Raw genomic sequence first — 27,262 nt, forward strand, 5'->3', positions numbered from 1 at the left:
CGGCAGTTTTGCGGGCTCCTCCAATGAGCACCACCCTGTCCCCCATGGGTGCAGCACCCCTGGGTGCTTGGCACCTCCCCGGGGCAGTGCTGCGTTTGGGGGTGGGCTCAGCCCTTATCCCCCTCAGACTTTCCTCCCCACACCCCTCCAAGGGGCCCCAGGAGGTGACAGGGACACGGGGACAGGCTCTGTTAAAATAAAAACTTTATTCGACTGGCTAGACATTGGGGTATAAATCTGTGACCGTCACTGGTGCTGGAGCAGGGGTTGGGAACGTGGCCCCCAGCCAAGCAGAGGCTCGACACTGTGGGCATGATGGGGCACATGGTGGCTGGGTCCCCTCGGGGACTGCACGGTGGCAGGATCTCCTTGGGGACCTCATGGTGATGGCACTGTCCTTGCAGCCCAAAGTGGGGGCTGCGATTGAGTATGGCCGGGGGGTGGTGACGTTTGGGGGTTGCTGTCACCTATCTCCCCCCCCCTCCCCGAGCTGTGCTGGGCTTTTGATGGCCCAGCCACCCCGTCCTGGTTGTCACAGCATCTCTGTCCCCTCGGGGTCACAGCCAGGGAGGGGAGGAGCGGGGCACGCAGGCCAGCAGATGGGTTGGCACTATGGGACATGGAGGGGGTCCCCTACCTCCTTGGGTCCCCCAATCAGCCCTGCTGTCCCTGCGGCTGGGTGAGCGGTGTCCCCAGGCTGTCCCTGCACAGGGAGCGGGGTGTCTCTGGCGCAGGAGGGTGCCCACCCCATGGAGGAACATGTTGTCCCCTGCACGGGGACACGACGTCCCTCCCACTGGGACCGCAGGGACCTCACAGGCTCTTGCATCGAATGTGCACGAAGAGCGTGGCGGGGGACAGGGACGCCCCGTCCTTGGAGAGCAGATGGATGTGACGATACCCTGGGGACAGAGACGGGGGCTGAGTGGGTGGCGGGGGACCGTCCCCGTCCCCGGGGGGGCAGCGGGGTGGGCACCCACCCACCTTCCCGCATGCTGGCCAAGGGCAGGGTGAACTGCCCCACGAAGTCGTTGCAGGAGGTGCTGTCGTAGTCCTCTACCACGAAGCGCACCAGGGCCAGCTCAGGCACCTGCAGCTGGAAGCTCAGCGTCTCCTCCCAGCGTGGGTTGAAGCCTATGGCACCAGGACGGGGGGGTGGGCGCTGCCACCAGGGCCACCCACTGCCCTGGGCGTGGGGACCAGCGCGACCCTCCACTGCGCTCACCCCTGCCCCAGCTTAGCTGCCATCCTGCACTGGGGTCTGTGGGGACTGGGGGAATGGGGGTGATACTGGGGTCAGGCTGGGCTAGACTGGGGGAATGGGGGTCACACTAGGACTGTGATGGGGTATACTGGGGAAGAGGTGTCATAGTGGGGCCGTGATGGGATTTACTGGTGGAATGGGGGTCATAGTGGGGCTGGACTGGGCTGGACTGGGGAATGGGGGCCATACTGAGGCCATGATGGGGTATACTGGGGTAATGGGGGTCATACTAGGACCGTGATGGGGTATACTGGGGGAATGGGAGTCATACTGGGGCCAGGCTGGGCTGTACTGGGCGAATGGGGTAGATATACTGGAGGCAGGAGGGAGCAGCACTGGGGAGAACTGGGACGTGCTGGGGCCCTGCCGCTGGTGGGGACCAGGCTGTGCTGGGGACGGGGCACTGCGGGACTGGGGTGCACTGGGGGGACTGGGGTGTCCTGGGCACTGGCTCAACAGGGGGTGGCAACTGGGGTGCAGGGGGCAGCGGGTACCCGGGGTGTTGGATGCCCGAGAGCTCTGCCACCCCCCAGGATCAGGGTGCCCTGGAGATCAGGGTACCCTGGGGTGTCCCCAGGGTTTGGGTGCCCTGGGGTGTCCCTGGGGGCCGGTGGCCGGGCCGTGGTGGCCTGGCAGGCGCTCACCGTTGTTGAGCTTGTGGTGGGTCTGCTGCTTGCTGCAGTCGGCCGGGACGCCGTGGATCTCCACCCGCACGAAGGGGTCCACGATGGAGCTCCCCTTCTCCCTGTTCAGCTTGGGCAGCTGCTGTGCCGTGATCACCTGGGGGGGGGCAGACGGTGGTGGGGGCTGGCGGCACGGGGCACCGCGGGGTGGCGAGCCCCAGGAGAAGGGACGTGGGTGGCACGTGGCTGGGTGTGGGGACAGGGCTGGTGCCCCCAGGAGAAGGGACGTGGATGGCACTTGGTCAGGCATGGGGATGGGGTCAGTGTCACCCAGGAGTAGGGACATGGATGGTATCCAAAGAGATGGGAGGCCAGTGTCAGTGTCCCCAGGAGAAGAGAGGTTGGTGGCACCCAGGAGAAGTTGTGCGAGTGGCACATGCCTGGACATGGGGTTGGTGTCACCCAGAAGGGACATGGGTGGGACCTGGCTGGCCATGGTGTTGGCGTCACCCAGAAGGGGTGTGGGTGGCACCTGTTTGGGCGTGGGGTTGGTGTCACCTGGGAAAAGGGATGCAGGTGGCACCTGGCCAGGCATGGGAATGTCACGGGTGTCACCCACCGGGATGCAGGGCCGGGGGGAGCAGGGTGCCCTCACCCTGACGTGCAGCGCCAGGCGGCGGGTCCCCTCTCCGGGGGGGCGGCGCAGGCAGGGGGGCTTCAGCACGTAGCCACAGCAGCCATTGCCCAGGAAGCGCCCGGCGTTCAGGTCCATCTCATAGCCTGGTGTCTGGAAGTTGAGGGCCACTGTGGGGACAGGAGGATGGGGTATCGGGGGGGTGACACCTCGGGGGGGGTGTGTGCCAGGTCATGGGGTGTCCCCTGGGGGCCATGGGGTCTCACCCAGCTGGCAGCCGGCGTTCCACATCTCCTGGGGGTTGTAGTTGGAGGAGTTCATCTTCAGCCCCAGCGGGTAGACGCGGCTGAGCTGCTGGGCATTGTACTGGACCAGCGCCGGGCCTGGGAGGGGGGACGGCTGAGCGGGGCTGCTGCACCCACGGGTGCCATGTGCACCCCTGGGGCTGATACAGGGTCCTGCCGGTGGGGACAGGTATCCTGCCTGCACCCATGTGCCTGGGGACGTGGACCGAGCCTGCCTGGCTGGGAGGGTCCGGAGCCCGAAACATGACCCAGACCCCAAAACTGGGCCCTGGGGTTCAGACCCCAATCCTGGAGCTTGACCCTGGACCTTGACCTTGGACCCCAGACCTCACAACGTGGATGCTGACCCCAGACCTTGAATTTAGACCCCAGACCCTGACCCTGGACCTTGACCCTGGATCCCAGACCCTGACTCCTGACCCTGGACCCCAGGCTCCGAGCCCAAACCCCAAATCCCAGACCCTGACCCCAGATCCTGACCCTGGACCTCAGACCCTAAACTCAAACCCCAAACCCCGACCCTGACCCCAGACCTCAGACCCTGGACCCCGATCCAGATCTTAATCCCAGCCCCAGCCCCCAGACCTGACCCTGGACCCAGATATCACATCCCAAACCCAGACCCCACACCCAGATCCTGATACTGGACCTGTGACCCTCACCCTGGCCTCTGGCCCCAGACCCTGACACCAGCCCCCAGCCCCACCAGACCAGAGCAGCCCAGCTGGGACCAGCATGTCCCCAGCCATCCCCCCTGGAGCCACCCCTCTGAGAGACCCCATCTGTCTCAGCCCCATCCTGCATCCCAGTGAGGTCAGGAGCATGCAACCACTTTGTCCCCATCTCCATCCCCGTCCTGTCACCCTCACCTGCCTCCTTGATGAGCTTCCGAGCCTTCCTCTCGCTGAAGGAGGACATCTCGCAGGGCCGGGGGTGGCGCAGGGCATGGGCCAGGCCGGGGAAGGGGACAGCCTGGCAGTACACCACCACGGCCGACAGCTCTGGGGCCACCTGCGATGCATCCTTGGCCTGCGGGAGCCACCCTGGTGTCAGGGCCACCCCAGCTCTGGTGGTCACTTGCCTGCCTGAGGGTCTACAGACCCCCCTACCCTGCTGGTGCTAAGCGCTGAGACCCCCAAGGCCATGGAGACCCCGAAGTAATGGAGAACCTGAGGCAACGGAGGCCTCCAAAGTGATGGAGACCCCAAGCAGGTGGAGACCCTGAGGTGATGCAGACCCCAAGATGTTAGAGACCCCAAGATGATGGAGAACCCGAGGTGATGGACAACCCAAGGTGATTGACATCTTTCCATCACCCAAGGTGATGGAAACCTCAAAGCGATGGAGACTCCAAGGTGATGGAGAATCCCCCCCACAAGGCAATGGAGACCCTGAGGTGATGGACACCCAAGAAATGGAGCACCCAGCCCAACAGGGGAGGAGGGAGGTAAAGCTGAGATGCCCCCAAGCTCAGTCTCTTCTGCCAGCCAGTGAGAGCCACTCACCGCCCCCGTGGTACCCGACTCCTCAGCCCACCCAGCTCCATCACACGACCCACCTGCAGAGGTTTGATCTCCTGCAGCGACTGCAGCGACTGGAAGAGGAGAGAGCAGGGCTGTACTGGGGGATGCTGGCAGTGCTCACCTGCCCCAGGCCCCAGCACTGTTGGGACACAGTGGTCCCGTGGCACTGCCGGGTCCTCCAGGACCACCAGGATGCCATGGTGCCCCAGCACCATCACGATGCCATCATCCCCCAGCACCTCCGGCATGCTGTGGTCCTCCAGGACCACCAGAACACCATGGTCCTCCAGCACCCCTGGGATGCTGTGATCCCCTGGCACCATAGCACTGGGAGAGCCCCTTACCCGCCGGCTGTTTTTCTCCTGCAGCTTCTCCTCCTCTTCCTCTTCCTCATCCTCCTCTTCCTCCTCCTCAGGGTCTGGAAGGGAGGTGACACCCTGGTGCTCATGCCATGGCTCTGGCAGCTTCTTGCCCTTCACCAGGACTTTCCCCTTCAGCTGCTGCGGGAGGAAGGGCCAAGCTCAGGGCTCAGAAGGGACATGGGGACACTGTGGTGGGCAGGCGGGTGGCCTTACCTCTGGGGACGGGAGGTTGTGGGGGTCCTGCCCCTCCAGCGGCTGCGTCAGCAGCATGTCTCCCAGGATGGCCTTCATGTGCCAGGCCATGGTGGCCTGCTGCTCCAGCCCACAGTGGTTCTCCAGGGACAGGATGACTGGGTAGGGCGATTGCTGGGGATGGGGATAGGGATCGACAGTGCTCAGCACCCAGCAGCCAGCACCCATCCCAGGGCTGCCGGCACCTGGCTCACCTTGAAGGCATAGTCACGGATGCTCTCAATGACATCGCGGAAGAGGATTTTGGAGGTGAGCGTGTGGCCATGGTAGACGACAGGTTCCCCATCAGAGCCCTCCCAGCAGTCCAGCTCCACGCAGCGGCATCCCGCCATCAGTGCCCTGCCACCACACCATCACCGGATTAGTCCCTGCACCACCCTGGCACCCTCAAGCCACGGGACCATCCAGGCACGGAGCATCTGACCAGGGGCACCCACCTGACATAGGCTTCGGTGCTGCTGGTGCCACCGATCTGGTTGCGGGTCAGGTAGGTGTTGTGGGAGGAAGAGATGAAGTAGTGGCACAGGGGCTGGCTCATGTCCTGGTGCACCTTGGTGTGCTCCTGGTTGAGGATGTCACCAGCGGCCGAGAGGAGGTACATCATGAAGCCATCCAGCATCATCAGGTCCTGCTGCCTGGCTGAGGAACACAGTGGCGGGCTGTCGCAGAGGGCTGGCACGCCGCTGGCAGGGTGGCACCCCGGGGACTGTCCCCACCTGGATGTCCCCTGTCTCCCAGTAGTGCCATGTTCACCCCAGACCTGGCACTGCAGCACCCAGGGGACATGCAAGTTCCCTTGAGTGTCACATCTCCATCCTGATGTCACTCATCCTGCTAGTGCCACATTCACCCTGGACCTGGCATGGTGGCACCCATGAGGTGTGGAGGTTCCCTGTCCCCACCCTGACATCCTCCGTCCTCACAGTGCCATGTTCACCCCAGACCTGGCACTGTGGCACCCAGGGGATGTGGAGGTCCCCTGGCAGTGTCACATTCATGCTAGGGCTGGCACTGCATCACCCAGGAGACATGGATGTCCACCTGCTGTCCATCTCCACCTTCACGTCCCGTCCCCTCAGTGCCACATCCACCATGGATCAGCAAGGCCACGTGTTGGACTGCTGACACCCGGTGCCACCCCAGGGAAGGGACACAGGGACACTCACCCAAGCCTTGGAGGACCCCATACCACCTTGGGGGGTGACACCACCAAGCAGAGCCCCATTCCCACGCCATCCATGACCTCCCTTGGCTCCAGCAGTGCCCATCCAACCACCACCCATGAAGCGAAGTGACTGTCCTCAGCCCTACCCTTCTCGTTGAGCTCATAGGCGCGGATGACAGCACGGGCCTGGCGCAGGCTGGCGTCCTCGCCCTGATCCCGTAGGAAATCCCGCAGCTCCTCAGCCGACAGGACACGGTCCTCGCCCGAATAACGCCCGAAAAGCTCCTCCAGCTCCGGCCGCCGCAGCAGCCGTCGGCAAAACTCCTCCACCTCCCGGCCCTCCAGCCGCTCGTCACCCGAGTGGTCGCACTCCTGATGGGACCGCAGCCCAACCTCGGGGACCGTCCCCTGCTCGTGGGGAGGGGACATCCCCTGCCTCGTCCTGCCTGCCCCTTGGGGCTGGCAGCGTGTGTGATGAGTTTTGGGGGGGCATGAGGGCTCAGGGATGGGCTGTGCCTAGGGGGGGTGCAGGGGCATGTCCCCTCTGTCCCCCCCCACCCTCTGACCCTCCAGTCTGGGATGGAGTAGAGCAGAGTGCCATGCCTCAGTTTCCCCGGGCAGAAAGGGACCTTGGGAGATGCCCATGGGGACAGCACCCCATGGGAGGAAAATGTCACACCTTGGGGACCCACAGAGCAGTGGCAGGGGCAGCTCACCCCACCACATCATGAGCTCCTGCTCATGAGGGGACCCAACCGTTGGTGGTGGACCCAGTCACTGGTGATGGTAGGAGGCTTTGGGTGTGACAAGTTTGACAGTTCTCTGCACTTGGGAACGCAGAGGAGGAGCCAGCATTCCCTCCTGGTGACAGCAATGGGGAACAGCGAGTGATGGAGCACAGGATGGGTACCTTGAAGAGCTTGTAGGCGTAGACATCATCCATGTAGATGTTGATCATCCTCAGCATGCTCTTTACCTCCCGGAAGGACATCTTGTTGTCCTTATTTCTGTCTGCTCGCTGCAGGACCCCATGGATCCAGCTATGGCAGGGTAAGGAAACCACCTGGCGTCACCCCCACGGCCATCCCCAACCTGTCCCCAAACCCCCATAGCTCTGAAAAAGGATATTGGTCGAGCTTCTCCGGTTGACTCATGGCTTGCAGCCGCCCCATCAGCTTGGTGAGACCTTGCACCCAGTGGCGGGCATCCTCCTCGCCCCGCGCAGCCAGGTCGAGGTTCTTGCGCTTGCCCTTGAAGACGAGGGTGAAGCAGTGCCGCTCGGGGAAGGCGGCACCGTACTTGCGTAGACCCTCTGACTGGTGTCCCTCACGCACCCCCTCGATGTGCATCACCGAGACTGCAGGGACACGCGCGGTGATGGGGCCACCCCGGGGATGGAGGTGGTCCCTCGGCATTTCTCCCACCCATGAGCATCCTGCAAGACATCCTGACTGCTGATGGACAACCTACGTGTCCCCAGGGGCACCCCAGGGGACAGGGGCTCAGCTCCTATTGATGCTGCAGCTGGGCTTAAGCCACTAATCCCAGGCGAGACAGGAGCCACTGCCGCTGACCCCTGCGGGGATGGGGATGGGGATGCCGGCGGTGCCAGCTCCGGGCATGCATCCCAGATGAGAGGGTGGAAGGAGACGGGTGATGCTGGGGAGCAGGGACAGAGTCTGGCTGGGATGGAGACAGGACCTTGTGGGGGTCCTGAGGGGGATGGGGAAGGGTGTGGGCTCTGGGGGCTCAGGGTGGGGTGCACTGGGAGGCACTGGGATGTAATGGGATGCCCTGGCTGCAGTGGGTTGGGATCCAGGTCCTGGGTGGGGGTCCGTATTCTGGACTGGGGTCCACATCTCGAGTCAGGGTCTGGGTCCCAGGCTGGGGGTGCAGGTCCTGGATTGGGGTCTGCATCCCGGGTGGGGGTCTGGGTCCTGGGTTGGTGTCTGGGTCCTGGATGAGGGTCTGGGTCCCAGAGTGGGGTCTGGGTTCTGGGTGGGGGTCTGGCTCCTGGATTGGGGTCTGGGTCGCAGGGTGGGCATCTGGGTTGCATGTGGGGGGTCTGGGTCCTGGGTTGGGGTCCGGGTCCCAGGGTGGGTGTCTGGGTTGCACGTGGAGGTCTGGGTCCTGGGTTGGGGGCTGAGTCCTGGGTTGAGGTGTGGGTGCCAGAGGGGGGTTTGGGTCCTAGGTGGGTGGTCTGGCTCCCTGGCTGGGGGCTGAGTGCCCAGTTGGGGTCTGGGTCCTGGATGGGGGTCCAGGTCCTGGGGCGCAGCCTGGGTCCCAGGTGGAGGTCCGGGTTCTGGGTGGGGACTGGGGTCCCAGGTTGTGGGCTAGGTCCTGGGTTAGGATGTGGGTCCTGGGGTGGGGTCTGAATCCTGGGTGGGGGTCTACATCCTGGGTGGGGGTCTGGGTCCCAGCTCATGCCCAGGTCCCCACAGGCAGGTTTGAGGCACTGCCCAGGTCCCAACCCCTCCCGACAGCTCGAGGCTGTGCAGGATGTGGTCCAGGGTCCCCGAGCCCCTTGGGGACGCTCCCCAGCACCGGCACTCACAGCTCTGCTGGGAGCGAGCGCGTCCGAAGCGCCCCTCGAAGCAGACAGTCACCCCGTCCTCCTGCAGGCAGAAGAGCCGCTCCCTGGGGCCCCCCCGGGACTTGATCTTCCGGAGCAGGGAGCCCCGCAGCATCCGCTGGATGTCCTCGTCCTCCGTCAGGCCTGCAGGGAACCAGCCCGTGGGCACCCTGTGGCAGCTACTGGGTGGTACTGGGGGGCACTGGCTGGTACTGGAGGCTCTGAGGGTGTACTGGGCATACTGGGTGGGAGTGGGGGGAGCTTGGTGCGCATGTGTATGCACATCTGCATGTGTACATCCCTGCACATCCCATGGGATGGGATGGGATGGCATGGGAGTGACAGGACATCATGGGACAGATGGGACAGGGCAGACATGATGGGATGGGATGGGATGGGATGGGACAGAATGGCACAGCATGGCACGGGACAGGATGGAGGGATGGGACAGGACAGGATGGGATGGACAGGAGGGGACAATGGGATGGGATGAGATGGGACTTACATGACACTGTGTGACTGTACAGACAGGGCATGGTGGGATGAGATGGGACAGGTAGGATGGGACAGGACAGGGTGGTGCAGACAGGACAGGATGGGACAGGGTGGGTGGAACAAAACATGACAGGATGGAATGGGGTGGGATGGGATGGGATACCACAGGATAGGACAGGATGGGAGAGGGTAGACAGGGCAAGATGGGACATGATGGGACAGATGGGATGGGACAAGACAGATGCCATGGGATGGGATGGGACGGGACGGGATGGGATGGAACAGACAGGGTGGGGTGAGATGGGACAAGACAGACAGGAGAGGACAGACAGGACACTGCCATCAGGCCACTGTGGGGAACCGTGTGGCCGACCGGGGGGACACAGCACACAGCAGCACGGTGGCAGAGCCCTGCTCACACTGCAGAGCCCAGCTGCTAAATCCCACAAAACTGCCCAAATCTAGCGTCGGGAGTGCCAGGACAGTGCCGGCAGCAGAGGTCAGGCTGGGAATGATGACGGGGTGGCCTCGGGGGACCCGCGGGCCCACACCCGGGCTCACAGCAGGGCCAGGACTTTTCCGTCTATTCTCCAAAGAGCAGTTATTTCCTCCCTTTTTTGTTTTGGCAACCACTCCTAAAGAACAGCCCCAGCACCTGTGTCCCTGCTCCGGCTGAGACACTGCTCCTGGGCTGGGAAACAGCAGGTTTGGGGCCGAGCAGGGACATCCCAAGCTGGCCACGGTCTCGGGGATGTGGCCACCAGCTGCCACCACCACCTGCATGGTCACATCCTGCCGGCGGTGCAGGATTGAGGGCAACTTCAGAGGGCAGGTACGGACACACGGATGCGTGGATACATGAGCATATGGATATACAGATGTATGGACTCATGGATACAGGCACATGGGTACACAGATGGATGGACACACAGATTGTCGGACACACAGGCACATGGCGTCACAGGTGCACAAGTGTATGGATGCATGGACACATGAAGGCACGGGCACATGGGTGCACGGACATATGGATACACTGATACGTGGACACATGGATGCATGGATACAGAGATGCAGGGATGTATGGGTACATGGATATACGGATGCAGGGATGTATGGATACATGGATGCACAGATGCATGGACACATGGATAGGGGCACATGGGCATACAGACAGACATACAGGTGCTCAGACACATGAGCACATGGGGTCAAAGGTGCACAAGTGTATGAACACATGGACACAGGGATGCACTGATACACGGACACATGGATGCATGGATACACAGATGCGGGGACGTATGGATATATGGATGCACGGTAGCATTGATGCAAGGACATGTGGACACATGGATGCACAAGCATATGGATGCACGGACACATACGGGTGCATGGACATATGGATGCACCAACATACAGGTACATGGATGCATGGGCATACGGATGCACTGATGCACGGAGATATGGATATAAAGATGCAGGGATGTATGGATACATGGATGCACGGACACAGAGATGCAGGGACAGATGGATGCATGGATGCACTGATGCAAGGACACACAGACAAATGGACACACGGATACACGGGTGCACAAGCATATGGGTGCACAGACCCATGGATGCATGGACACAGGGACAAACAGACACACGGCCACAGGGACACACAGACCTGCAGCAGGCACACGGCCACACCAAGCCGTGCAGCTCCGGGTACACGGCCACACGCCCAAAGGCACACGCGGGCCAGCGCAGCAGTGGGAGCAAAGCCCTCCCTCCGTGGCACAGGGCCAGCCCCTGCCCTGCCCTGCCCACTGCTCCCACGCAGGATCGGGCCTGGCCGCCCCGGCAGGCGCACCCCGACCTTCTCGGGCACCCGCTTCTCCTGCCCGCGCCTCACGGGCAGCTCTGCCCCGAGCTGCTATGGGGTCAGCAGGGCCCCGAGCCGACAGCGCTGCGGGCAGCACCCTTGTGTGGGGAAACCGAGGCAGGGTATTAGGTGAGGGTCCCAGCGAGCTGGAGCTGAGCCTTGGGGACAATAAATCCCCCAAGCAGGAGGGCTCCCATCAGCCGTCATGTGGCCGAACCCCGACCCTGCTGCCCCCCAACATCTGGGGCAATACATAGCTATTTTGGGGCTACCTTGGGGACCCCTCCCGGCCACGGGCACCCTTCCCTGCTGTGGGGGACCCCATCCGCCTCAGGGACCCTCCTGGCCGTGGGGACCCATCCCTGCCATGGGGACAATTTCCAGCACGGGGACCATGGCTCTCTTGGGGACCCCTCCCTGCCATGGGGGACCCCATCCCTGCCATGGGGGTCACCATCCACCTCGGGGACACTCCCAGCCACGGAGATCTCTCCCGGGACCCCCTCTGGCACGGCTCCCCCGGGAGTTTCTGCCAGGTCCCCCCCTGCCCGCCCCGTCGGGTCCCCCGTGTGTCCCCCCCCCCAGGCGGGACCGACCCCGGGGACTCACCCATTTTCTTCAAGGCTCTGCCGGGCCGGCGGGGACCACCGGAGCCGTCCGACGGGGAGCGGGGCTGCTCGGCGGCGGGACGAGCCTTCCTGCCGCAGATCATTGTGCGGGGCCGGTGCCCCGGTACACCCGGTACCCCCGGTTCTCCCGGTGCTCCCGGTCCCGACGGTGCCCCCGGCCGGTGCAGCCGGGCTGGGCGGCGGCGGCGAACGGGGCTGGGGCTGGCCTGGGGCTGGGCGGCCCCGCCGGGACCGGGGCCGGGCGCTGGGAAGTACCGGGAGGAGCCACGTTTCAGCCCGGACGGTGTTTAACTGTTTATGCCCTCCTGGGCCGAGAGGTGGCTGCCGGTGACGGTCTGCACCGGGACGGGTCTGCAGCGGGATGAGTCTGCACCGGGAAACCGGTCCGCACCGGGAGTGGGTAAGCACCGGGGGGGGGGGGTCTGACTTGCACCGGGATGAGTGTGCACCGGGAAACCAGTCTGCACCGGGAAACCAGTCTGCACCGGGAGTGGGTTTGCATCGGGGATGCGATCTGCACCGGGAACGGGTGTGCAGCCGGGGAACTGTGGAGTTGTTCTGCACGGGGGAACGGCACGGGGGAACGGCACGGGGGGGGGGGGGGCCCGCTCTGCACCGGCTATAACTCGAAGGGCCGGTCCGCCCCGGAACGGACCGGAGGTTCCCATCTCCCCCGCGGAGGTCTGTCTGCACCGGGGACCGGCCCAGGGGACACCCCGGTCACCGCTGGGCGACCTGGTCTGCCCGGGGGGCACAGCTGCCTGCTGCCGGTGGGCACCCAGGGGACCCTCTCCACCAGCCTGGGGACAGCGAGGACCCACGGGACCCCCTCTGCCATCACACCTGGGGACAGCAGGGACCCATGGGACCCCCTCTGCCATCACAGCAGGGGACCCAGTCCTGCTATGCCCTCTACATCCCTGCCTTGGGGACATGGTGGCACTGGGGCGGAGGGGCCTCAACCAGCTGCCAGGACCCCCAGGTGACCGTCCCCACTGGTGGGATGGCAGCAGGATCCAGGGACTGGCAGCAACATGAGCCAGGCAGAGAGGACGGTGATATCTCCAGTTATTCCCCAGTCCCAGAGCCCCACACGTGTGTGTGGGCCTGTGCATGTCTGTGTGTGTGTGCATCCCTGTGCATAAATGCACATGTTCATGCAGATGTGTGCATCTGTACATGTGTGAGCACAGCTGTGTACATGTGTATGCATATGTCTCTGTGTGCACAGGCACACGTGCATGCGTGTGTGCAGGTACACACACCTCTGTGCATGTGTGTATGCAACCATGTACACACATATGCATGTGTGTGTATGCAGGCACACATGCGTGCGTGTATGCAGCCATGTAGACATGTATGCATGCAGGTAGGTGTGTGCAGACACACATGAGTGCGGGCAGGCATGTGCGCAGCCATGTACACATGTGTAGCTGCACAGCTGCATGCACACACATCTGTGCAGCCATACATACACCTGTGCAGCTGTACCTGCACACATGCCTGTGTAAAGCATGTGCACAATTTTACCCTGAATCCCTGCATTTTCATACATCCCCACCTTTCCCACAGCCACTGCTTGCTGACAGCAGGGAGGAATGCATGGCTGCGGAGAAGACCCCCTGTCCCCAACCTCAGGGTCCCCAACCTTGCAGCCCAGCCAGGGTGATGCATGATGGAGCAGGGGCAGAGCTGTGCTTTGATTTCAAGCCCATAGCGTGGCATAGGGCCATGGGGTTGCAACAAGGGGTTATTTTCCACAGCCCGGCATGGCTTCTTGCAAAAATCCGCAGTGCCTAGTGGGCTGGGGAGGGCACCCCAGGTCTGGCTGGGCTGAGGGGACCAGGACCTGCAGCACAGGGAGAGGAAACTGCAACTGCAGGTGGTGACTTTCGCCAGGGTGGCAGCAGCGCTGCCAATGGCTGCCAGACCCTAGGTGGGACAGTTGGGCACCCAGGGGTGACAGCAGAGCAGCCTGGGGCAATGTCTGGCCACCTGGGGCAACATCTGGGCACCCTGGGTGGTATCTGAGTATGCTGGAGCAACATCTGTACATGCAGGGCAACACCACGGCACCCATGACAACATCTGGGCACCCTGAGCGATAGCTGAGTATCCTGGGATAAAATCTGGGCACCCTGGGATGACATGTGAGCATCCTGGATGATATCTGAGTATGCTGGCGCAACATCTGGACACCCGGGGCAACATCTGGACACCCAGACCAACATCTCATCACCCTGTGTGATCTCTGGCTATCATGGAGCAACATCTGTACATACAGGGCAACATATGGGCACCCTGGGGCAACATCTGGACATCCTGGGTGATATATGACTATCCTGGGACAACATCTGGATGCTGAGAACAACATCTGGGCATCCCTGGGACAATCTCTGGTTATCCCAGAGCAACATCTGTACATGCAGGGCAACATCCAAGCAGCCTGGGGAGGTATTTGGGTGCTGCAGTTCAAGACCTGTGCAACACACACAACATCTGGACAGCTGGGGCTACATCTGGGCAGCCCCTTGGCTCTGTTTGGGGGAGTACAGCCATCCCTGAATCCTTTGGGGACATGGGGCACAAGGACTTTTCACAGGGACAGCCCAGCTCAGGGCAATGCTCCCTCCTGTTTGGGTCGAGGCTTTTATCACCCCAGGAGCTGCAAAATATATTGAATTTATTTATGCAAAATGTATCTTGCTTTGCCAAAAACCCTTAGGGAAAGCAGCTGCAGCCACCCCAAAAATGCACGTGCAACCCCCTAACTGGGCTCTGCTCCGAGTCCTCTTCTTCCCATGGGAATTGCATTGCCAGGAATTCAACAATGCATTGACCCGGTGAAACAACCAGGATAAACACCTCTCGTTGCAAAATCCACAGCAAAAATAAATCCCGGTTGCGATTCCCCCTCTCCCGCGGCATTGCTATTTTCTACCGCCCGCGAGCGATTTGGAAGGAGCCCCATGGAAAGCAGCAACTTGCATTCCCGGCCACTTATAGCACAGCACGTGTCCCAGTGAATCACCGCTCGGGATTTGGGGTTGGTTTTTGCAGTGACTCAGAGCCAGCAAGGCCCCGCCGCGCCGTCCCCAAGCAGAAATCCTGAGTCAGAGCTTGGAAATGGCAGGAGGTTTAAAAAGCTTTGCTGCTTTTGTTGCTGGATCTTGAATTTATAGAGGAAATGGTTCCCCAGGAGACGCGGGATGGAAATTAGGGGGGCTTGGGGGGGAGGGGTGTGTCCCCCCTTGGATTTGGAGGTAGGATTAAGGGAAATTCCCCAAAATGTAGGAAAGCTGGAGCATAGGGCGATGATGAAGCATGGCACAGGGCTGCTGAAAGCTGCTTTGCATCCCCCTCCCAGCACCCAGCCCTGGGCGAGGGCCAGATCCAGGCGATCCCCAGGGCACCTTGTACCTCCAGGTCACCCATGTCCCCACAGCACCCTGCCTTCGGGAAAAGTCCTTGGAGCAAAGGGTGAAGGAGCTTTTCTTCGGGGACTTGGGGACCCCAAATTCTGCCCCTTCCTTACTATCATAAAGTTTTAATACTTAACAGTAATCAGTTGCTCTGCTAGACCCAGCTGTCCCCTGCCGCATGCAATGGGACTGTGCCCCTGTCCAGTACCCTGGTGACATTGTCCCAGTGCAATATCCCAGTGTCCCAATGCAACATCCCAGTGTCCTAGTGCAATGTCCCAGTTCCCCGGTGCATTTCCCTGGGACCCTCGGTACGTGGCCCCAGCACATTGTCCCTATGCCTGGTGCATGGTCCTAGTGCATTGTCCTGATGTCACACTGTATGGTCCCAGTGTCCCCATGCGTGGCCCCAGTATCCTGGATGATTGTCCCAGTGCCCCAGAGCGTTGCCCTGCCCCATTGCCCCAGGGCACATCCCTGCTGCCCCACTGCATCACCCCACGGCATTGCTGCACTGTTTAGGGCACTGCCTGGCTGCGTTGTCCTGCTGCGCTGTACTGGGCCGGTGCAATGTCCCCAGTGCTGTCCCAGTGCACTGTCCCTGTGTATTGCCCCGTGCCCTGGTGCGATGTGTCGGAGCACTGGAGCACTGTCTTGGTGCATTGCACCAGAGCACTGTCCTGTTGCACTGTTCCATTGCACTATCCCGGTGCACTATATCTGTACACTGCCCTGGCGCACTGGAGCACTCTCCCATTGCACTGCCCTGGAGCATGGCCCCGCGCAGTTGTTCACTGGTGCACTGTCTCACTGCACTGACCGGGTGCACTGGAGCACTATCCCAGTGCACTATCCTGGTGTACTGGTGCACTATCCCAGTGCACTATCCCAGTGCACTGGCGCACTGTCCCTGTGCAAAGTCCTGGTGCATTGCCCTGGAGCACCATCCCGGTGCACAGGTTCACTGTCTCAGTGGAGCACTGTCCCGATACACTGCCCAGTGCACTGTCCTGGTGGACTGTCCCTGTGCACTTTCCCAATGCACTTGAGCACTGCGCTGGTGCACTGTCCAGGTGCTTTGCAGCACTGTCCTGCCACTGTCCTGGTGCACTGGAGCCCTGCCCTGTTGCACTGTCCCAGTGCACTGTCCCGGTGCACAGGTCACTGTCCCCGTGCATCGTTCTGGTGCACAGGCTCACTCTTCCCATGCACAGGTCACAGTCCTGGTACGCAGGTCACTGTCCTGGTGCACTGTTCCGGTGCACTGTCCTGGTGGACATATGACAGCACCAGTGCACAGGTCACTGTCCAGGTACACACATCACTCTCCTGGTGCACTGTCACGGTGCACATATCGCTCACCCGGTGCACAGGTCACTGTCCTGGTGCACAGGTCACTCTCCTGGTGCACTGTCCCAGTGCACAGGTCACTCTGCCGGTGCACTGTCCCAGGGCACATATCACTCTCCTGGTGCACAGGTTACTCTCCTGGCACAGAGGTCACAGTCCCGGTGCACAGGTCATTGTCCCGGTGCACTGTCCTGGTGCCCAGGTCACTGTTCCAGTGCACAGGCTCACTCTGCCAGTGCAAAGGTCACTGTCCTGGTGCACACATGGCTGTCCCGGTGCACTGTCCCAGTGCACAGGTGACTTTCCTGGTGCACATATCACTTCCCCAGTGCACAGGTCACTGTCCTAGTGCACCATCCCGCTGCACATGTCACTGTCCAGGTGCACAGGTCACTGTCCAGGTGCACGGGTCACTGTACCGGTGCACTGTTCCAGTGCACTGTCCTGGTGCACATATGACCGTACCGGTGCACAGGTCACTCTCCCGGTGCACAGGTCACTGTCCCGGTGCACAGGTCACTCTCCCGGTGCATTGTCCTGGTGCACAGGTCACTGTCCCGGTGCACAGGTCACTGTCCCGGTGCACAGGTCACTCTCCCGGTGCATTGTCCCGGTGCACAGGTCACTGTCCCGGTGCACAGGTCACTGTCCCAGGGCTCAGATCCCTCTCCCGGTGCACTGTCGCAGAGCACAGGTCAGTGTTCCGGTGCACTGTTCTGGTGCACTCCCATCCCGGTGCACATACGACCATCCCGGTGCACAGGTCCCTCTGCCGGTGCACTGTCCTGGAGGAGATACCGGAGATACCGGAGCACACGTCACTCCCCCGGAGCTCACGTCACTGTCGCGGTGCAGGTACGTCACCCTCCCGGAGCACACGTCGCTCCCTCCAGGTGCACCGGCCGCCCCGTGGCGGGTCCCCGCGCGCTGCCGTTCCGCCCTCGGCCCGCAAGGGGGCGCTGCGGCGGGACCGCCCCTCGCGCCGCCGGGCTGCGGCGCGGTCTCCGTTCATCCAGCAGGGGGCGCGCGCGCCACGCCTCACCATTGGATGCGGCGCGTCGGGAGCGCGGGGGGGGGGGGAGGCGGGAAAGGGGTAGGGCGGCCCGTTTCGGAAGCGGCGCGCTGATTGGGAGCGGCGGGGAGGGGCCGATGGAAGGCCGGCGCTGATTGGTCCCTGCGGTCTCCCCTCAGGGAGGGACGCCCGGGGGCCGGTGTCGGTGTCGGGGCCGGTGCCGGCGCCATGGAGGAGGCGGGTTGCGGGGCGCAGTTCCGCGCCGCCGTTCAGGTTATCCAAGGGCTGCCCCGGAGCGGTGAGTAGGGGCCGGGAACGGGGCCGGGGTGCTGCGGCCGCGGCGGCGGCCGCGGCCGCAGCGCCCCGGCCCCGCTCCCGGCTCCGCTGAGGCCGTGTCGCGTCGCAGGTTCGTACCGGCCCTCCTATGAGGAGATGCTGCGTTTCTACAGCTACTACAAGCAGGCGACGGCGGGCCGCTGCCAAGGCCCAAGGCCCGGCTTCTGGGACCCCATCGGCCGGTACAAGTGGTAAGGTCCCCGGGGGGGAGTTTGCCCACTTCGGGACCCGTTCACCCCACTCCTTCCCACCTCACGGCTGCTGTCGCCCGCAGGGATGCCTGGCACAGCCTGGGGAGGATGTCCAAGGAGGAGGCGATGGCGGCTTACGTGGCCGAGATGAAGAAGGTGGCCCAAAAGGTAACGGGGAGGGGGAGAGCGGCTGGGGTCAGGCGCTCGGCGGTGCCCGTCATGAGCTGCGCCCCTCCCCAGATCATTGACACGGTGCCCATGGATGAGACGACGGAGGAGATGTTCGGGTACTTTGAGCCGCTCTACGAGGTGATCCACGACATGCCCCGGCCCCCCGAGGCCTTCTTCAAGAGGAAAGGGGGTGAGTGGGAGCCGCTGCTCCCTGCTCGTGCCCAGCACATCCCTCACCTCTGTGCCACACTCTTCTCTCTTGGCACATCACTTCTGCTGTTCCCTGCTTGCTTCTGCACTGGTATGGCCATCACCTCTGGGCGCTGCTTTTCCCCAGGGCGCATCCTTCTGCTGCTCCCTGAGGGGGGGACAGGATGGACGCACCACCTCCCATCCAACTCCCCTGCCGTGGCGCAGCTGCTGCAGAGGTGCTTGTTTGGGCACCACCAAACCAGTGTCTCTTCAAGCGAAGCAGCTGTCTCTTCAGTCTGGGCTTTCTCTTCACAAAACTTTGAGGCGAGAGCTTGAGATTTGGCTTCCAAATGCCCCTTGGCCCAAATCCCTGTACACGGTAGAGCAGGGATCAGCTCCTGTGGAGTGTTGCGGCGGGGAGGCTGTGCTTTCTCTTGGCGCCGGTCCACCTCCGGGCAAGGCAGGCTGTGTACAGGGAGTCCAGGTCATCTGATGTAAACATCTGGATAGGCCAGCCAGCTTTTGCAGTGGAGTGGATGTGGAGAAACTGGGGTTGAGAAACAGGATTACTGAGACCGCCCTGTGCTAGAGAAGAGTCCTTCCCAGCCTTTTCCATGCCTGTGGCTGCCGCCTCATGCTGGGTGGTGGCTGGGGACCTGTCCCACCCCTGGAGCAGGGCAGTCCTCAGTGTGTCTGACTTATGAGAAGCATCTGAGGGAGTGAGGGGCTGGACGTGGTGGTTCAGAAAGGTGTCGGCTACTGTGGAGCAAACCTGTCAGCTGCACATCTGGAGGTTTGGCTGTGCCGCATCTCCAGTAGATAAGCTCAGCAGCAGATGAGCTTTCAGGGTATATTCACAGCGGGTGTGTAAATTGTCAGTGCTTTGCTAATGTTGGAAGAGCGTTGACAAATAGACTCGCTCCCCAACTGTCCCCAGGCATCTGTCCTGTGTCTGACAGCTACTGTCACCCCCTGCTTCCAACAAGGATGCTGAAAACGCCTTGCCTGTAAGGCTTGGCCTCAGGATGGCTGCTCTTTCCTGTGGTACCCAGGCGCTTTTGTTCTCCATTTTGATGCTGAATCCCTTTAAAAGGCAAATAGATTTGATTTTTCTCTGGAATGTAAAATCTGGGTCTAAATTCCTGGTCATTACCCACTTGGGAGTGTCCTCCTGCACTAGTGTCACTTATAAATGATGCTGTCACTTAAATCTAAACCTGGCAGCATCTGTGGAGCAAATGAGCCTGAGGTGCCTGAAACGGTGGTTTAAACCACTGAACTTCTTAAGCTGTTGAGTCATTTGTGTTAAAGGTTCTCAGACCCACCTTCAGATTTTGTGCAATTGCAGCTTTTGTTACCGATAATCCAGAGGTGATTTCAGATGCTGCGGCGGGTGAGAGTGGAGCGTGGCAGGCAGGGGGACAGAGGTGCTGCGTGGGCAGAGTACGGGCAGGTTTGGTTTTGTTTTTTTACCAAGTCTACACACCGTAAAGTGGCACATGGAATCCAAATCGTGAATGGTTCAGGGTCCCAAAGGATCTCCAGTCAGTGGAGCTTTCACTGGTGTCTTGTAGACATAGGCCAAGACACTGAAGCAATTGGGAATCAATGATTAAGCCCCGACACACAGGCCCGGTGCTGCTCTGCCAGCCCCATAGGCACTGGAGGGGCCGGTGTTGAAGCCAAGCTTGCCCTGGCGTGGTGATGTGTGAGGTGACGGGACCGTGCCTGTACCCACCCACCCCTGTGGGTCACAGCACACACATGGAGGAGAGATTTGGGAACAGTGACAGTCCTCGAGCAGAGCAGCCCTGGCGCTAACTCCTGTGTGGGGTGTGGGCTGCTCTTGTCCCCCTCAGGGGATTCAGTCATCTGGGCTGGGCTTCAGGGGGGGTCCCACGGCCGTGGGTCTGCTGTCATGGCAAAGGCAGGTTGGGAATGGTGGAGATGTGCAGGCGAGACGCAGGCAGGGCAGCGTTGCCACATACCTGCCTGGCCAGAAGCAGGGAGCAAAGTCCTGGGGGCTGCTGGAAACGTGGCTGGGCTTAACCCCGTGGGCTCCGCGGGGCGGTGGGGAGGGCTGGATCCCTGGGCAGGCAGCTGTCTCAGGCCTTCTCTGGGGTGCTGCTGCCTGCTGAAAGCCCTTGCAGGCGATGGCGGTGTGCGGTGCCTAGACAAGGCTCTCCCCAGCCAACACTTCTTGCGTTGGGCTCTGTTCATTATTGCTGGTGCGCCCTGTGCCTTGCCAGGGGATGGTGGCTGTCACCCGTTGATGTTTTCCCAGCTATTGGCCAGTGTTGATCCCTCTGCCTGCTGCTGCAGCGGCCGGGGGGACAGGGAGTCCCCTGCCACCCCTGGGTGAGCAAGATGGTCTGCATGGGGTAGAGTTTGCGTTGATTCCTGGGCTGCCAGTAAACGGAGATGGCCCCTCTCCATCTCTGCCAGCCGCTGCGCATGTCTGGAGGCTGCTAGCCTGCCTGGCAGGAAGGTGGCCCCACTTCTGCATGTCCCCTAGCCATGCTGGCAGGAAAGCAGCACTGAGCCCAGCCCGCAGAGAGCCTGCGCTGCGAGGATCACCCACAACGCTTTAATTCTCCTCTGCCCCTTCCCCTCTCTGCAGGCAGTCAGGAGCAGACGGCCAACACCAGCCAGGACGTCCCAGCAAGCAGCCCAGCTACGGAGCGCCCGGAAGACACCCTGCCTGGGGAGCAGCAGAATGGGCAGAACGTGCCAGGTTGGTCTCCCTGGTGCGGCCAGCAGCCAGCAGAGACCCCACAGAGGAGTCACCAGTGACAGGGCTGGGCCTCCATCCACCCACACAGTTGTTGGCTTCAGGCACCTTTGGTCCAACCCTGCTGCTGTTTCAGGCGTTGCCTGAGTCACGGCAAGCTGGAGCTTTTTATGGGTCCAGCTCTCGGCGCCATTCTCGATGCCAGGGTAACCCTGGGTGTGTTGGTTCGACTCTGCGTTGCTCTTACCTGTGCAAAGGGGCCTGATTCTGCTAAACCGCAGAGAGAAGGCAAGGGTGTTTCCCTGTGGACTGGGAAAACACCGCCCTGGAAGGTTCATGTTCCGGGAGGGGATGATCTCCCTCAGCTCGAGCCAAGCCCACCCCTTCCACGGCACTGGGAGCCATGGTGCCTAGCCCAGGCCCTCCCTGCCTGTGCTGTGGCTAACGCCTTGGGCCTGGCTTTTCTTGTACGGCCCCTTGTATGCTCACCCACCCATGGCAGTGTGCCTCCCTCAAGGGCACAGGCAGCTCTCCCGGCCCGGGGGGCCTCTCGCTGTGCTATGGGTTGGGTAGGGTGCTCCGGGGCCGCCGGCCTGGCCCTCCCCCGAGGAGCATATGTAGTCACTGAGCAAGCTGCCTGCATCCAGGCTGTGCCCATCTGAGTGTGCCCAGGCTGGCAGCACGCAGGGAGCTGGGCAGCGTCCCTGCCTGCACAGCGGGCACACTGCCACCCCGGTGGCAGTTGGTCTTGTGCGAACGGTACCTGCTCCCTGCCAGCAGAGCCAGGGCCGTGGATCCTGCTGGAGAGGCTCCCCACTGTGCTGGGGTTTTGGCTGGCTGCCCTGGCAGCCCTCTCCCTAGGTGGGAGCTTCACATGGGCAGATAAACCCCCCCCTAAAATGGCACTGTGTCAGGGCATGCCTGCCTGTGAGCAGGGCTCTGTGACACCGTGGGCAGGAGAAGGGGGAATTTGGTCCTTGGATTCATGGCCACAATCCGGGTGCTCGTAACAGCCCGTTCCTTCCCCCTCTGTGCCTCTGTTTCCTTCTGCCTCGCCCCATGCATGCAGATGCTGCCTTCTTGAATGCTTGTGGACCTGTTGCCTTGCGGCTGTGCTGAGCTTCTGCTGCCCTCCAGACACTGCCAGAACGCCTCTCTGCCCTGCCGGCGCTGCCCATGGCTGAGCTGTGTGCTTCCCTTCCAGGAGGTGGGCTGGCTCCTGCCGCCGAGGCGCTTGAGGGTAGCCAGGTGACCAGTGACTCTGAGGGGGACGTGTACTGCGATACCCTGGAGCAGATGGAGCCTGAGCAGGTAACGGAGGGCTGGGAAGCACTGGAGTCCTGCTGCACCACAGCGGAGGCTTTGCCTGCTGCCAGCCCTGCCCTGCCCGCACTGTACAGGCAGATCTCTCCGTATTGTCAGCTCCCCCAGCTCCACACGCCACCACGGCACTGCCATCCTGGGAGCCCAGTGAGACTCCCAGAACCTATGGGGCCACCTGGCTGCACCCCTTTGTGTTTTGTGTCCCTCTTGGAGCCTGGTCCCTGTCACCGAGGGGAGGCTGAGGAGCCTGTGGTGCACCCCGGTACCACGCGTGGCCCCCCTCGTTCCTGCGGTGCGGCTCCAGTGGGGCACTGGTGGGCTGCCAGGGCTGAGCAAGGCCGGTAGCCCCAAGCGGGGCTGGTGCAGGCGCCTCACTTGCACCCCTGCCACTCGCTCTCTGCTCCCTGCTACCGGGCAACTCGTCTGCCGCTGGCAGTGCTTAGCATTTGAGGTGCTATGGTGAGGCTTGGCGGATCCGGTGGGCAGGAGGGAGGAAGCCGCCTGGCTGCCTGGGTTCTTCCTGGAGCTCTTTTGCCATCTCAAGCCTGGGCACCTCGCTTCCCTCTGAGGTTCTAGAGCTCTGTTGCCTCCCAGACCGGGTGCTGACTGGTGTTGCCGGTGGGATTTGGCTTTGCTCAGCCCCGTGCACCCTCCACCAGCAAAAATGCCACCAGGGGTAGGGGGAGAGACGCCACCACTGCCCTGGCATCACCTGCCGTCACCCCGCAGCCCCCGGGGAGGGGTGCGAGGGTCTCAGGGCCCTTCTTCTCTCCCCTCGCGCAGGCTGGGCAGCCGCTGGGTCTCTCCCCGAATGGCGTCCAGGCCGGGCCTGAGCCCCCAATGCCCCGCAGCGCTGGGCAGGGAGAGCGGGGTGAAGGAAGAAGACTAGAGGGGAGGAGCAGCGCTGGCCTCACAGCCCTTGGCTCCGAGAGAGGTGGGTGCAGCGTTTGGCTCCTGCGCGCCTTCCCGCTGCTCCCTCCCCACCTCCCGGCAAGCAGGGCTGGACATCGGGCGTTGTGCAGGGGCTGAGTGGAGAGGTGAGGGTCTGCGACCACCAACAGGGAACAGTTTGGCTCCAGCACCCATGGGGGGGGGATCGTTCAGTAGCCACAAGAAGTCCTGAGCGTCCCCTCTCTTCACCCCTTGGTCCCCAAGCAGTTTGGGTTCTTTTCCCCTCCAGGACACATCCCTCGTGTTGCCTGTTTCTCGCGATGCTGCTAAACTGCCTAAATTTGGAGGACGCTCTGCTGGCTCCTCTCCAGCAGCTGGGTGGGGCGTGCAGGTCCCCGGCTGCCTGTGCCCAGCTCCTGCCCGTGGTCCCTGCTGCCCGCATCTCTGCCTGGTGCCTTTGGATGCGGGTGGTGCTGGGTGGGGGGTGAGCTCTCCTCGGGAGGGGAGCGGGTGAAGCTGGGCCCTCGAGGTGCGGGTCCCTGGGACGCCCTGCTCCTGCGGTACCACTCGCTTAACACCACCCGCTGCTGCTGCCGGTGTTTGGGGACAACCAGGCCCCGAGCTGCACCGCTGCGGAGCGGCGACGAGGAGCCTCCTGCCAACCTCTGTGGCTCTCCCCAGACACGTCCTGGGGGGCTTTCTGTTCCAGGGTGGCATCGCCACTCTCACCCGTGGGATGGCAGAGGTGCTGCCACCACCTCACCTGGGCACAGCCCACCAGTCTCACCCTTATCTTCCCCCCGTTGACGTTTCTGCAAACCATCCTGGGCTGCTTGACCTTGGGAGTTAACTTGTAACGAGGCCGATAAAGCCGGGCTGGGCTGTCCCCTGGGGTGCCGGCGTGCACAGGGCCTGGCAGCGAGCCCCTGCCTGCCTCCCGCTCGCAGGGCGGATTATCCGGGTGTTTGCCGGGCTGCAGCCAGGCTGGTTTGGGGCCTTCGCTGAGCCCGAGGGCCTGGCGGGGAGGCAGCCGCGCAGGCAAGGCATCCTGCCTGGCGTTCAGCATCCCGCCTTCGCCAGGTGAAGCGAGGTGACCCACGTGCACTGCCGCATCGGTGGGCCAGAGGTCCCCCACTGCCACCACCACTGCGCTGGGGGGACATGGTGGTCCGTGTCCCCAGGGACAGGCCCGGTGCCGGCTGGTGGAGGGGGATGTGGGCCACCAGGCTGGGCTGGGAGCTCCCACCTCTGCCTGAAGCAGCTGCGGTGTGGGCAGAGCCGGCAGCGCGTGGGCAGCCCACGGTGCGGTGCAGGCACCTGAGGAGATGCATTGCTGGCCGTTGGGCGACGGCGTAGTGAGCGAGCCATGCCAGGCCTGGAGGTCCTCAGGGAGCGTGAGGCCGTGCTCAGCCTGCCCTGCCCGATCCAGGCAGCACTGCCACGTGTGCTGTGTGCCTGCCCCGCCACCTCTGAGCAGTGCCCGTCTTTGTGCCCCACAGATCTCCGCCTCGCCGGAGGAGAGCAGGACGCCCTGGGGCTGCCGGCAGAGCTGGATGCCCGCGTGGCCAGCACCGTCCGAGCCCTGCAGGATGACATGCGTCGAGTGTTGGAGCGCCTGAGCAAGCTGGAGATGCTCGCATCCGCACAGGTACGTGCCGTGCCATGCAGGGAGCCACCGCACGCCGACACTGGCTGGCAGGGCCGTGATTCCCCGATTTGGTGTAGCCCAAGCCAGCAGGGCTTGGCTCCGGTCCCTGCAAACAAGCAGCCTGGGGTGGCCCAGGTGCGGAGAGACCTCGGGGTTTGGTGACATATCCTGGCAGGGCGGAGGCTGGTGCTGCTCTGATCTGCCCCGAGGTGCAGGCAGGGAGCCGAGGTGCAGGCAGGGAGCCGCTGCCCCCGTCATTCCCATTGCCCCTGGGGTCCCAGCCTGGCTGCAGTGTCCGGATCCCTCGCAGGAGCCCTAAGTGGGCTCGCTTCTCCCCGTTCCTTCCCTCTGACAGGGACGTGGGGGCTGGAAGAGGGAGGTGCCCAGCCCCACCTGCACCCCAAACCCTCTCTTGTCTTGCAGGGGGACGCAGCTGGGACTGACCCTGGCCAGCCGTTTGCCCCGCAGGTGAGTTGGAGGTGGGGGCGGCGCTGGGTGGTGGCCATGCTGCCCCACACTGCCTGCCCCAAGGGGCCTGGCTGCCCGATGGCCCCTGGGGGCCTGGAGATGCAGCGTGGAGGGGGGCAGGTCAGGGAAAGGTCCCTCAGCTGGGAAGCAGGTGACATCCCTGGCACGTCCCCAGCGTCTGGGCACCAAGGACGACGGCGTTGATGCAAGATCTCCACAGGATGATGGATGTGACAGTGGCCTGCTGCCACCTGCCTTTCAGCAGAGGGCTGGGGGGATGTTTGGTCACACCGGTGACACCTTTGTCCCCCTCCCCACGCTGCCTCTCTCTCTCTCTCCCTCCCTTCCCCAGGCAACGTCCCTGTGGCCCCTGCCCGTCTCCCCACGCACTCTGCTCTTCCTCGTCACCTGGCCCTTCATCACCCAGTGGCTGCTGCGCCGCTGGCAGGGCAGGAAGAGGTGACCGCCGTGTCCCTGCTGCCACTGCCGGCCCCGAGACGAGGCGCAGGACAGCCCCGCCGGGCCACCACCACCCCTCCTTCCCCATCCTGCTTAGCATGAGCTGGGGAAGCACCATGGGATCGACGAGGGAACAGCCTCACCCAGCCACGGGGTCTCCTGCAGGCCGGGACCCCAACCCCGAGGGAAGGGGAGCCACCGCGCACCGCCGAGAGCCACCGTCACTCTCAGGGTCTCGCCAGCACTGCCGGGATGGCAAAGGGACCGGCCGTCCACAGGGAGCGGGGCATGGGATCGCCCCAGTGCCCCAACCGGGATCCCGGGGGATCCCCTCGCTACCGCGCACAGACGGACAGGTCGCCCGCTGGCACTGCCGCCCCGGTGCTGGGCAGTTTGGGGGGGGGGGTGACAACGCAGCCACCGTCCCTGTCCCCAGAGTCCAGTTCCATGAAGTGCTTGAACGTCTGAACCTGCCTGAATTAAAGTTGCCTTTTCAGTCCAGCCCGGGCTGCCTGCCGCCCTGCCGTGGGGAGGGGACAGCCGTCACCAGGGTCACCCCGCTCCGGCCTGGCCACCCCGCTGTCCCCGCAGCGGGCAGAGGTGGCAGCTGCCCGTCCCTGCCCCCCCCCGGTGCGGCGGAGGAGGGGGGGGGGCCCTGTCCCCAGACCCCAACCACTCCTCCCACGCCGGTCCCCGTCCCCACGTTGTCACCAGTGTCACCGCGGGTGGGGGCGGCTCTCGGCGCAGGTGGGATCCCGCAGGCCGAGGCCTCTGGTGCCGCTGGGCCGCTGGCAGCACCTCCCGTCCCCTTCGGGTGAGCAGCCGCCGGTGGCTGTCACCGGGGCGACCCTCCGCCCGGCCCACCCCGCCGGGCCGCGCTTCTGGACCGGGCAGGCTGCGGCCTCCTGCCCCCCCGGGGGGTGGTTGCCGGGGACCCCCCCTCGCCCCGGCGGTGCCACCCCGGGGGTCCCCGGCGGCCGCTTCCCCCAGGCCCTCCCGCCGCCGTCGGGCCAGGGGGTGGGGGGGCTGGGCAGGGCCGGGCCCCCCGCCCCCGTGCTGCTGCCACAGAGGGTGACATGGCCCCCCCCCCGGCGGCCTGTCCCCCACCCCCTTGGCCACGGATCCCCCGTGGACTGACCCACCCCCTCCCTGGGTCCCCAGGTCGCGTGTCCCACAGGGGAGCCCCCCGATGGCCCCCCCCGCAGCTGTGGGTCCCCCCATGGCCCCCACCCCCCCCCAGCCACGGATCCCCGTAGCCCCCCTCAAGGCCGTGGGTCCCCCGGGGCTGCCCCCCCCCCATGACTCCCCCATAGCTCAGCCCCGCCCCCGGCCGTGGGGCCCCAGGGACCGTGGCGGGGGGGCACAGCGACACTGTGGGGG

The 27,262-nt window shown here is 63.4% G+C and overlaps 2 protein-coding genes across 4 annotated transcripts; one reads left to right on the top strand and one right to left on the bottom strand.

The window, feature by feature from the left end:
- Window positions 1-187: 187 nt before the first annotated feature.
- Window positions 188-11,898, bottom strand: PLCD3 (phospholipase C delta 3). Its single transcript, XM_075036169.1, has 16 exons — window positions 11,669-11,898; window positions 8,683-8,844; window positions 7,257-7,485; window positions 7,039-7,168; window positions 6,275-6,500; window positions 5,401-5,602; window positions 5,158-5,302; window positions 4,925-5,077; window positions 4,694-4,849; window positions 4,385-4,420; window positions 3,696-3,855; window positions 2,788-2,904; window positions 2,543-2,691; window positions 1,909-2,044; window positions 985-1,134; window positions 188-902 (listed from the first exon to the last, which is right to left on the bottom strand). The coding sequence occupies exons 1-16, from the start codon at window positions 11,769-11,771 to the stop codon at window positions 814-816; spliced, it is 2,343 nt and encodes a 780-aa protein (XP_074892270.1). The 5' UTR covers window positions 11,772-11,898; the 3' UTR covers window positions 188-813.
- Window positions 11,899-17,651: 5,753 nt separating this feature from the next.
- On the top strand, window positions 17,652-26,383 carry ACBD4 (acyl-CoA binding domain containing 4). Of its 3 annotated transcripts, XM_075036188.1 has the most exons (10): window positions 17,652-17,770; window positions 17,879-17,999; window positions 18,083-18,167; window positions 18,240-18,360; window positions 20,983-21,096; window positions 22,298-22,404; window positions 23,200-23,350; window positions 24,807-24,955; window positions 25,379-25,423; window positions 25,776-26,383. In XM_075036188.1, exons 1-10 carry the CDS (start codon window positions 17,701-17,703, stop codon window positions 25,884-25,886), a joined length of 1,074 nt encoding a protein of 357 aa, XP_074892289.1. In that variant the 5' UTR covers window positions 17,652-17,700; the 3' UTR covers window positions 25,887-26,383. The 3 variants fall into 3 exon arrangements, with proteins under 3 accessions (XP_074892289.1, XP_074892291.1, XP_074892290.1); XM_075036190.1 differs by lacking the exons at window positions 22,298-22,404; window positions 23,200-23,350; XM_075036189.1 differs by lacking the exons at window positions 25,379-25,423; window positions 25,776-26,383 and having other exon boundaries at window positions 23,200-23,453; window positions 24,807-24,956.
- The last annotated feature ends 879 nt before the right edge of the window (window positions 26,384-27,262 follow it).

Source organism: Buteo buteo, chromosome 9, assembly GCF_964188355.1.
Source record: "Buteo buteo chromosome 9, bButBut1.hap1.1, whole genome shotgun sequence".
In the NCBI taxonomy this organism is placed as follows: Eukaryota; Metazoa; Chordata; class Aves; order Accipitriformes; family Accipitridae; genus Buteo; species Buteo buteo.

What these genes read in the sequence shown, in the direction of transcription:
- PLCD3 (XM_075036169.1), bottom strand. Translation starts at nt 11,771, where the DNA reads ATGATCTGCGGCAGGAAGGCTCGTCCCGCCGCCGAGCAGCCCCGCTCC. An exon ending in CAACCGGAGAAGCTCGACCA is followed by an intron (nt 7,169 to 7,256) that starts ATATCCTTTTTC and finishes ACCCTGCCATAG; the next exon opens with CTGGATCCATGGGGTCCTGC. An exon ending in GAAGCTCATCAAGGAGGCAG is followed by an intron (nt 2,905 to 3,695) that starts GTGAGGGTGACA and finishes CCCCCCTCCCAG; the next exon opens with GCCCGGCGCTGGTCCAGTAC.
- ACBD4 (XM_075036188.1), top strand. Translation starts at nt 17,701, where the DNA reads ATGGAGGAGGCGGGTTGCGGGGCGCAGTTCCGCGCCGCCGTTCAGGTT. An exon ending in CTTCTTCAAGAGGAAAGGGG is followed by an intron (nt 18,361 to 20,982) that starts GTGAGTGGGAGC and finishes CCCTCTCTGCAG; the next exon opens with GCAGTCAGGAGCAGACGGCC. An exon ending in GAATGGGCAGAACGTGCCAG is followed by an intron (nt 21,097 to 22,297) that starts GTTGGTCTCCCT and finishes CTTCCCTTCCAG; the next exon opens with GAGGTGGGCTGGCTCCTGCC.